Source organism: Mytilus galloprovincialis, chromosome 7, assembly GCF_965363235.1.
Source record: "Mytilus galloprovincialis chromosome 7, xbMytGall1.hap1.1, whole genome shotgun sequence".
Lineage (NCBI taxonomy): Eukaryota > Metazoa > Mollusca > Bivalvia > Mytilida > Mytilidae > Mytilus > Mytilus galloprovincialis.
The window spans coordinates 64,897,377-64,909,154 of record NC_134844.1 but is presented as its reverse complement, the minus strand read 5'-3'; the positions used below and the strand labels follow the sequence as shown (position 1 = coordinate 64,909,154).

The 11,778-nt window shown below is 32.7% G+C and overlaps 1 protein-coding gene across 1 annotated transcript in view; it reads left to right on the top strand.

Annotated features, from left to right (window-relative positions):
* The window catches only part of LOC143083484 (tyrosine-protein kinase BAZ1B-like), a 42,950-nt gene that overhangs the window by 1,635 nt on the left and 29,537 nt on the right, over positions 1-11,778 (top strand). Inside the window, exons 2-6 of the mRNA XM_076259742.1 lie at positions 6,078-6,253; positions 7,193-7,298; positions 9,024-9,066; positions 9,919-10,020; positions 10,916-10,989. Of these exons, the coding sequence (XP_076115857.1) occupies positions 6,078-6,253; positions 7,193-7,298; positions 9,024-9,066; positions 9,919-10,020; positions 10,916-10,989 (501 nt within the window). The remainder of the gene's footprint in view (positions 1-6,077; positions 6,254-7,192; positions 7,299-9,023; positions 9,067-9,918; positions 10,021-10,915; positions 10,990-11,778) is intronic.

The following is an 11,778-nucleotide window of genomic DNA, read 5'->3' as shown; positions in this document are numbered from 1 at the left end:
TTTTGTTTTTTGATGTCAAAATTTTAAGGGAACCTGTGTGATATGCAGTAATGGCGGACAAATGGCGATAAGGTGTATAGTTCAAGAAATTAAATCTTGTTTAGCGGCACAGATTTTCAAAAGGAGTAAGGTCTATATAGCTGTGGAATCATAGCTATTATACATGTCCTTATTATAATTTTTGACAGTTTGCTGCCTATAGATACTGCAAATTGGCAAACATATTGCAAGGACCTAGGTTGCACAGCTAAGACCAATAGTGACCCAGTGTTCTCCCCAGGATTTTTTTTAAGGTGCAAAATTCAAGGGCGCGTAACTCTTTTTTTAGAGTGAACTTATGTGATCTGGAGCAATCAGTTATAAATCATGACATGCTGTATAAATAATAATGTTTTGTGTTATGTGTTTAATAATGCAGAGTATTAATGAATTACAAGAATATATATATGAAATGAATTGATTTTAAACACACAAGTCAGTGTTCCAGCTAGCATGAAATGGAGGGGCGCCGCGCCCCGCCCCCGAAATTTTGCGCCCCTCTGCCTTTTTTAAGCGCCTCTGTGCCCTTTTGAAAAAAAGTTTAAAAAACAATCTTTTTTCCTCATATCGTCGCCATTTTGTTGAGTTCGAGATACACACACTTCATTAAGACAACAGATTAAAATTGTTGACACTTGTTACCTGATTATAATCACCTATTTGATTAGAGTCAATTACTTAATCAGGTGAAATTTACGACCCTGTCTAATCCCTTTACCCTGAATCACCAAACATCGAAGTTAAATGAATTGATTATTTTAACACCTGACAATGCAAAATATAATTTATAAAATAAATGTGAACGGTGTTCATTTCTATTGTATTTGTTATTTATTATGTCATTTAAAAAGAATCGTTCCAATAGGTCAACACGCAAAATGCATGAAACTTGATGTAACTTTGACCTCCGTAGCAGAGTTCAAAAAATTTATGGGTCACTGAATATTCACAATTCAGATCGTTTTTGTTTTGATGTTTTTATTTTTTAAACTGATCTTTCAAACTAGTTTTAATCCAGAAGAAAGTAAAAACATTGCTTGACTGTACCTTAAGTTGAATATCTATATCCAAATTAAATTAATTAAAACTGTAATCCATGATCACAATTTGAATGCTTTGTTTACAATTGTTGAAAGCCATGTGCTTTTTGGCGGGAAAATTCGGGAAACCCCTTATTAACAGGAAACAGTTACATTTCATTGTTATTTATAGACAGTAGGAATTTCATTTTGGAAATCATTTTGATTACAACTGCTAAGATTCATTCATGAAAAATTATAATAATTTCTTGGGGTGAAACTGATAATACTTTTTTTATTAAAATAATTTACATCTGAGACTACTATAATAGTAGTCTCAGTTTACATCTAGGGGTATGGAAAGGGGGGCTGTTTTTTTTGTTGTTTTTTTTCAATAATATTACAAATATATATAAAGTTCACCAGTCTGAAAATACATGGTTAAATGGATTTTAATTCTGAAAAACTCATGTTTATTTAATTCCTTTATTATTTCCATCATAATAAGAAACAAGCTACATGTATAAGGTATTTCAAACATATATTTTTGGCTTTTATATAAGAACATTCAAGACTATTAATATGTATGTGCCTGCAATAAAAAACAAACCTGGTAAGGCCTAAAAAAATTCTACAGGGCCCTTGAAAAAACTTTTGGATCCAGGCTGGCCTTCAGAGAAAATGTAAGTATTGTTCCTGACTGTATTGCAGATTTATGTGAAGTTTTTAAACTGACATGCACAATTCATTTCACAAGTGTAATAAAAATAATTCTACAAAACAACGCAGCGCATCGCGTTGCAAATTCATCTTAGACCCACCATGCATCAAGAAATATGTCTTTATGTGGTAATATTAAGTATTTGATTTTTTTCAGTGAGAACGCGCTAAAGTGCCCTTTTTAAAAACGCGCCCCTCTATTTTCAAATCCTAGCTGGAACACTGCAAGTTATTCATATTCAGTCAATTAAAGAAGTCAAAATATAAATATTCATCTCTGTACTCTCTGCTCTTTCTAGGGATTAAATTGTTTCAAGATAGTGTTAGTTTGTTGGACAGTCTGTTCCTCAATTTTGTCTTTATCCTCTTTTAATAGGGTTGAATACCCCCTCTTACAACAAATGTACAATAACTTTTGCTTATACCCCCTTTAACATTTATAAGCCATGAAAAACTCAGTCAGCCATTTGTCATTGAAACCAGAAACATGGTGCTTGCTGTTAACTTTAAAAATTACTAAACTTTAGCTCGGTTGGTAGAAGAAGCAATGGCATCTACTTATACTGACAGTGTAGAGGAAGGTGTATTCCCCCTTTCATTAGAAGTCATTTGGTTGAAAAAAAATTCTACTTCCATGCCTTTAGCTTAGAAGTCAACCCTTTGTTATTAGCAGAGAACATGTTCATTCAGAATTTATAAAATTGATTACTGTTTACCGTTAAGATATTTGGTATACAACTTTTTAGAAAAAAAAATGTTTTAATGAACAGCTGACTAGTTTCCGTAGTTTGACATTACGCTTCTGAGTGTAGTATTCTTAAAACCTATCTTTGGCAGGTAGATACATGTATACATTGTAAATGAAACTTTACAAATTCGTTAAAAGTTCAGAGCATTGAAATTATTTACTAGTGACATTATACAGAAGCTGCAGCAAATCCGTACCCGTGGTGATTGTCACATATTTCCTGACGCACGGATTTACAATCGATGTTCAGGCCACCCTTAAAAAATTGTTTGTTTGGCATTGCCGACCCACACTATCAGCAGGTGGGTAGGTAGGTAGGGATTTTTTTTTTTTTTTTTTTTACATTTAAAAGCCTTAATATACATGTAAATCATGAAGTCTCCAGATCAATGTTGTCTAAAGCATTGCAGCATTGTTGTGTACATGCTGGTGGTTTCTTCGAAAGGGGTCAACCATCAATGTCACATTCTACATCTTATGGATAATTTCACGTAAGACAGTCAGTTTTATTGGCAAAGTTAACCAAAGTACCCAGAAAAAAACACAGAACTGAGGCAGGAAACTGACAAATTAACCATATAAAATGTATGACGTGAAAATTGAACTTTTATTGTGGGACTGCCCATTGAACAGAGGCCTGATGTCACATCTTGAAGTTGTGGTCACAGTTTGGTGAAATTACCATAAGTTAAATGGCTCAACCACTACAGCTCCTTGTACAAATGGACAAAGATTTAAAACTTTGATTGTTTGCTTTGGTTTTATAAACATCACTTTCTACACCATATGGGTAATTTCATGGCAGTCAGTTTTAGTGCCGTACTAAACCGTAGTACTTGAAGGAAAATTCCAACCTGTGGGAGGAAACTGACTAACCTTATCACATCTGACATGAAATTATCAAACCTTAATTTTACAACTGCCCAACTAGGACTCAAACCAATACCTGGAGGCTAGTAATCATACATGTAAGGTGTGACGAACTACCATACAAGCACGCCTACTTCCCCTGATAAGTTTTGAGGATAAAGGATCTGTTCCAAATTAGGATAGCAAAATATTAAAAATTTGGAAGGTTGGCACAAATAGACATGGTGTTTATACTAATATTATCCAAGTGCAAGATTTTTCAGGGATAGGTTTAAAACGTATGATAAATTCAAAATGGAAATATGCAGCAGGACAGACAATTTTTGCAGATAAATAAATTATGGGTTGTAATGCTTGTTTGATTAACAGAACTCTGGACATGCATTACATGAATACAGATAAATTAATGAGCCCTTAGAATTGTGGAAAAGGAGGGGATTTTATTCATCACTAGTACACTGGATACATTTATAAATATGTTTCTGTCAGTATCTTTTATGTTTTAAGAATTATCTTATTCATGTTAAGAAGAAAGGCAAGAAAAGGGGGAAGTACTTCAATTGACACAAGATGCTAGTCTTTAAAATATGTATGTTTTGTTCCAGGCTAGCATCTACTGGTACAAAACTACTATAAACCTGTAAATGGTCTTTAAGCTTTGGTGCTTACAGCCATAATTATCTTGAATGCATCATTGTGGTTCTGACTATGGTAGATACTTTGTTCTCTGGTTCAAGGGAAAATTTGTCAATGATAAATTTCAAATATTTAATAAGTTCAACAAATGTAAGAGCCACACATATTTGTTCTGTGATGTCCCGGTGAAAAATTTCTATCTCATGAAGCAACAAAGTCAAGAAATCATCTGTTTCTGCTTTACAAAAGCTAAAATTGAGTCCTCTACAAGGTCTCTCAGAACGTTTTTTTCAAAGAATAGCTGAAAATTGATTTTTGATAAAATCCATCTCCCTTAACCAATGCATTGCAGCATAGGGAGATGCCAACCTCTTTGACATTACTTTTGGTAGACTTTTTCTTTTCTATGTCATTTAAATGTTTGCTCCCAATACAGTGTAAGGCAAGCGCTTTTAAGATCATGATTTGAAATAAGTAAAGCCAGGAACAAACTCGGCGGATACGATCAATTTCCGGCACAATTTCGATTTTTTTTAAATAAAAAGAAATAAATTTCTGAAACGCAAAAAAATTATTTGGGCGGCAAGTTTTTCAGTGAGTCGGGCGGCAATGCCAAACAAATGAAATTTTATTTTAGGCCTCAATGATCATTTTATTTCTAAAAACACGAGTTTGAGACGAATTTACCTCACAAGCAACATTTTTTCACTTTCTATTAAAATAAATAACTCCTAGTTATCTTTAATCAAAGTCTATTTTATTATTTTCAACTACAAATACTCTCATTCATAATTTTCATCGTAAATATCTTTATCCATGTGTATTCGAATTTATCACGTGTAATTGGCGCGTTCATTGGTCGTGTTAAAAAAGATTTTTCTTCTCGACTAATGAAAAAATCTGTTTAAATGGTCAAGTGATCACACACACGATGCGAAAATACAATGTATTTGCGATCTATTTCTTCAATTTCTGCTCTGAAGTTTTTATTTTTTTTAAATTTCCTCTACAAATGTCTATCTTCTTAATAATCATTTACGCTATTAAATGATAACATAGTCCGATAAGGCTGAGATAAGCGTGGCTCAGGTAAAACTTGTTATCAGTTATTGCGTAACACTGACTGACCTCTCAGCGGTGATCAGCAGCTTGACAATTTTAACCAACATTTCTAATAAAAATGTGAAAATTAACACGCTGCATGATCAGTATTAAGGGACAACGGCCAAATAAGACGCTGTGGGATCTATGAAAATATTGTGAAGGCGCTGCGGCACCGCAGCGTCATATCAGCCTGGGGAGAACACTGAATACAGCTGATAAATAATCTATATTTGGCCCAATATTCAAACAGTCAGTTCAAAACACTTGTATATATTATAATGATTATAATTTTGTTATCAAACCAAGAAACTTGTTGTAAAGAAAATACAGGCATCCATAATTTAAATGGTCTTTTCACAGTCATGCTGCATTTTGTCTACATTGATTAAATTTCAAATTTCTTGTCAAAAGAGTAGTGAACTTTACTTAAACTTTGCCAATTCAGTTTATGTTTTCTGGGCAAATGTATATAAATTTACATGTAGATAAACATCAAACAGATATTTTAACAATTCTTAGTCTTTAATCTTGTGCTAACAGCTTGCTGATCATGATAATTGGTCAATGGAAATGAATTGGTCTTATGAATAAAACCTTTTGAATACATAATAATGTATATATATACATTTGTAAGAAATGCAGATTGTTTGTTAATGTGCATTTGTAACTTACATTCATAAACATTGTGAATGTCTTTTATTACAGTCAATAGTAATTTGTGTTTTGTCATCTATGTCTGATAAATGTCTTTTGAAAATTGTAATGTGCTGTGTACGACCTTTTATTTGATATAGGACAAGCATATGAAATCTTTCGCTTTTCACATTTATTAGTAGTGATGTTTTTCAGGCTGTGAAACATTTTCTTTAATTTTAAATTTTGTCTTATCACATAGCTTAAAGCTAAGTAAACAAGAAAATAAACTCCTTAACAGATTTCAGAGAATATGAGAAGCGATTATCATGGTATAAACAGCCAATCTGGACTTGCAGATGTACCGGCCACGTAAATCTCACTCACCAAGCAGCTTGGGAATCAGAAAAAGCTATCAAGAAATCATTGAAAGATACTTTCCCCAAAGTTCATGAAAAGTCTGTACTAGAACTAGTGCACCACAGTAAGTTAAAGTTCCAATTTGTCTTTCATCTTTCAGCTCGTGTGTATTTTGTCTTTTCAAACTATCCAGTCTTGGAATCGACAAAGATGGGGCAAATTTCTACAAAGTCTCTAAAAATAAGGAGATTTGGCACATGTGGGATTGCCAATGAAACAACTGACCCCTAGATTCCATACGATGGAAATGAGAGCAATTAGAAGTTCACCCTACAGTTTTCAACAATGAGAAAAACTTGTAATATATAGTGAGCTGTAAAAGGCCCAAACATAAACAAGAAATGAAAACAATGCTAATTTAATACCTTAATATACAAAAAGAAGTGGGATGGATATGAACCAACAACAACAGTCCTCATACTAAACCATGTATCAATGTAAAAATGCTGCCAGGCCTGTAAAATCATCCTTACAGACCAATAAAATTAACCCTTTCCTCCATAATGACGCCTTTTGACGCCACCCCCTTTACTCCATAATGACGTCTTTTGACGCCTGTGTAGTACCTCAGTTGAAACGCTATGTCTCCAAAATGTCTGCATCAGACTTAAAAAAAATTGTATCCAATATGAAAAGGAGATTCATGAGAATATCTGACTTGAATTTCATTGATGAAATATTTGTTTTCACAATGCATTAACACTTTAAACCTGATGATTTTTTTTACGGAAAAAAATCCTATGCGAATCAAGTATTTAAAAAAAAAATATCCATGGAGTAAAGGGTTAACTAAATTTGTGGTAATCATGGTAATATTCAGCTACAGACCTGTTTTATATTAGTTTATCATCAAAAACTGCAACAACCACTGAATTGCTGGTGAGAAAAAAGAAATCTTGTTTAACTTCTTGAAGATTCAGCAATACTGACCTTGCTATCTCAGTCACCTAAGTGCAGTTAAATATTAATGTATTGCGATTTCATTGATATTCATCTTTACCAGGTACAGCAGTGCTGGACACTTTAGTTGACCAGGGATGGCTGAAAGTGCAACAAGTTTTGTCTATTGATGAAAAGGTCTCCTTAAAAGTCAAGTCAGAGGGTAAAACGTAAGTGTCTTTAATATGAAATGTTTCAACATGTTCAATGGTTGCAATGCATCTGGATTAGACTTCTTCAAGTTCACAAGACAAAAATCTTTGAATGTCAAAACAATTGTTAGGTACATGTAGCTTCAAGACATAAAAGCACAGTGTTTTAGTAGTTAAACTAAAAAGGTTACTCTAAAACAAGTAAGCGAAAACTATTTTGTCAGGCCATTATCCTGTGTAAGTTATAACCATTCATGTTGAACATCAATTCAAAGGCCATCTTTCTTATTTATAAAGCAGTGTTCTCCCCAGGCAGTTTTAGCGTCGCGGTACCGCGACGCTATAATTATTTTGAGAATGTTATTTTTCTCGTTTCTATATGGCAAAGCCATGTCCAAAATTTTGAACTTTCATCTAATTGCAGCTTATGATCATAAAAAATATCACCTTTAATCCCTTCAAGTCGGACAATAGACAATTAAGAGTGATCAAATAGGTGTTAATTGCCCTTGGGGGATAACTGTTTGGATAGGAATACCCCAAGCTGTCACTTGTGACATGATTAATACCACGTGGTCTGCAAAATATTACAGTAATATTACTTTCTTTCTTTTCCTATCACTTTTTGTAAATCGAGAGTGAAAAGTTTGAATATGAGCTAAAAAAGTTTTGGGCTTTCTTGAGAAAGTGATCATAATTGGCTTTAGTTTGTGTTTCATCCATTTAATACATTAAAAACGCCATAGTCATTCCAAATCTCTTGTCAAACATTGTTTATTTTCGTATTTTTCATTGCTTTCGACGGCCATTTGAAATTCTAGTGTAAACTACTGGTCGGAACAGGACCAGATATGACAAAAATCTGTATTTTACGATAATAACTACATTTGCACAAATGGCACAGCAGACATAAAACAATGATACCTAAAGAGAAAACTAATATAAGCATTAACAGACTTTTTGTTAGATAACTTTGTTAAGAATATATATCATTTTGATAAAAAGAAACGACTGGGACTGATTCATTGAATACCATGAACCAATATATTTCATAGACATGATAAAGATTTTTTTTTAACTGGGTAGGCAGGGTAACTGGAACCACACAAATATTTTTATTTGGCCCAAGAGGAAAAAATAATTCTGGAACTATAAATGAATATAGAAAATATAAACTGAGAATACTGTTATCATGGTTATAGTTTAATTGTATTCTCAGTCATGAATTCAACAATATTGACACAAAGAATAGGGTTGAAAAGAATATTTTATTCACCAAATAAGGACCTATAGCATACAAAAAATATAATACATTTTGTAATAAACAATAACGCATATATCATAATGGAAATAGAGCATTGCCACGACGCGACAAATTTCATTGAAAAAAATACATTTTTTTTACGCAAATGTGATGCTATCCAAAATTTCTGGGGAGAACACTGTAAAGGGAAGTCTTGGAACTCCTTCGTGAAATTCAGAAATAGGGAAAGTTTGCAGTTCATCCCCATTTCTATCTTTTGCTTTGAAAAAAGGCATAGTATATACTTGTAGTCTGAAAACTTCATATTACATGGAATAATATATCATTGGTTGCCCTAAGATTGTTACTTTTGAGCATGATCATCTAAATTTTAGAAAATTGCTGTCAGGCAAAAAAGATGTGAGCTTAATGTTGATAGAATTTACTTGTCATTGGTGCTGATGTGTATGTTATTTCACTACTATATATCTATTCTACAGAATCAGCGGTAAAGTTGTAAAAATTGACAAGGCTGGAGTTGAGGTAAGATAGCATTATGAGAGCATGTATACTTGCTATATGAATAAAAAGAGATGTGGGTTATACATTCATTATACAGAAACCTATTGATAAAAATAACCAAAAGAAATCTAGAGATGTAGAGGGCAACATGCAGTTGCAAAAAAACATATGACACCCGACCCTATGACCAAAACGGTATAATGGTCTCCTTTGTATGTATTATTCATAAAGTGAAATTACTGTCTACACTTACATCATTTCTAATAAAAAAAATTGTAATGGATACTCAGGGATCTCCATGGATGAAAATTGAACAATGGAGGAATTTTCACCATCATAAACTGTGTCTACCGTGTCTAGTACGTACAGTGTAGCATGGTTGAAATCCCTCCATATAGTAAATGGTGAACGTGCTAATTCATTGCTTATTTAAATTATATTTATTTGGAAGTATTAATATTTTCATTAGTTAATTGCTGTTTGTAACCAAGCCTTCTTGCTCCCCTTTAGTCGAGAATGACCAAGAGCTGTCATGAAGATCCTCATGTAATTTTTTTGCTAATTTTGGTAGTTGTTATGGGGGTTAAAAATCATGTGAGGCTTCTTTTCACGGACACTGTCAAATTTAGAAGTCATGAACCCCTAACAGGTACAAAATGTATGGACGATGGATATTTGAACGATGGCGGGGCGGGGCGCCATCGTTAAACAGGCCTTGGAGATCTCTGGGATACTGGAATAAGCTACAATGTCATATATGTACTGGATACTTTTATTTCTTTAATTTATTTTCATTCATTTTAATTCATTTTCTTATTTGATGAAAATTTACCTGTTTTTGTTTGTACAGTAATTATTAACTCTTCTCCCTAGGCAAATCCAACCAGTAATTGCAGCTCACCATCTAGTGACAAAGAGAATTCTACAACAGAAGTTAACAGAGACAGTTCACCTAAAAAATGGGTACCTCCTAAAGTAAGATCATTTAACAGGCTATTATTTGAACTTGGAATTATTTTTAATTATGGAATTTGCATAATTTCTTGTTCTGGAAATTTTTGATGAATTCCATGTTTATTCTGTATTGTAATGTTCTGTGCGGCGCACAACAATTTCTATTACAAAGAAGATGGCACATTTTCAATAGAATGTACTGTGCCGCGCACAACACTATCTATACAAAATACTTTGTGTGGAAAGTGTTATGCAGAGCTCAAAAAATTATAATACAGAATAAACATGGAATTTATCCAAAATTTTAAACACAAAAAATTATGCATATTCCACAATTAAAAATAATTCCAAGTTGAAATAATAGCCTGTTAATTTTATTAACATACTTCTAGTAAATCACAATAAGTATACTTTGTATTGAATACCAGTGAATGCATTTCTAGTAAATCACAAGGATTGTACTTTGTGTAAAATCAAACAAAAGTGTTCTTTAGATTAGATCACAATGATTATATATCATGTATATAGATATAAGAAGATATGTTATGAATGTCAATGAGACAGTTCTCCATCCAAGTCACAATTTGTAAAAGTAAACCTTTATAGGTCAAAGTATGGCCATCAGCACAGAGCCTTCATGGCCTTGACTCTCAGCAAGTTGTAAAGGGTACTAAAAATGACAATTCAAACAGTATATTGAATTATAGTGAGTGAACTGTGAATATTTAAAAAAAAAAAAAAAAAGAAAAGATTTTTTGAATAGAAAAAATCCAAAGAGGAGTGGATCTTTTTATAGAAGTTCAGCCTGAGGGAGATTTTGTGAGAAAAAATTTGAAAAATAATTATCAATATAAATTTATAGAGTGTTGGTCTTTAGTTCGAAATTAATTAAAATTTAGTAATTCTTTATTTTTAGTTATTACCATACAAATACAGTGTAGAGCTTGAAGATGGAAAAGTAATCAATTCTGTCCCAGCAGATGATCTTGTGTAAGTTTTGTTTTTTGCTGTGATCTAGCTATGTTTTGTGCAGTGATCTAGCTATGTTTTTTGCATTGATCTAGCTATGTTTTTTGCAGTGATCTAGCTATGTTTTTTGCAGTGATCTAGCTATGTTTTTTTTGCGGTGATCTAGCTATGTTTTGAAAGGACATGAATGCACAATTGATTGTTATTGTCTTTTTGCTTGATTTATAGAACTTTTTGGTGTGTAACAAACTGTTTACCAGAAAAGAAGCATTTTTTATGTCCCATTTATGGGCATTATGTTTTCTGGTCTGTGTGTCTGTCTGTTCGTTCGTCCGTCCTTCCCGCTTCAGGTTAAAGTTTTTGGTCGAAGTAGTTTTTGATGAAGTTGAAGTCCAATCAACTTGAAACTTAGTACACATGTTCTCTATGATATGATCTTTTTAATTTTAATGCCACATTAGAGTTTTTACCCAATTTCACAGTCCACTAAACATAGAAATTGATAGTGCAGATGGGGCATCCGTGTACTGGGGACACATTCTTGTTTTATTGTATTTAGAAGAATTTATATTTCCTAAGAAATCATAGATGCATATGGCTGGGCTAGTTACATATTTTGTTAAACACTTTTAAGGAGAACTCATTCAGGCATTTGAATATCTTTATAAGATATCTACATTCTTTTTTCACTGAAATAAAATAGCAATGTAATATATGTCACAAAACAAATAAACTGATGTAGACTCTAAACTTGACGTGTTAACATTATGGTAGAACACTTGTCTTATGTTGAATTTTGAATGTTATGCC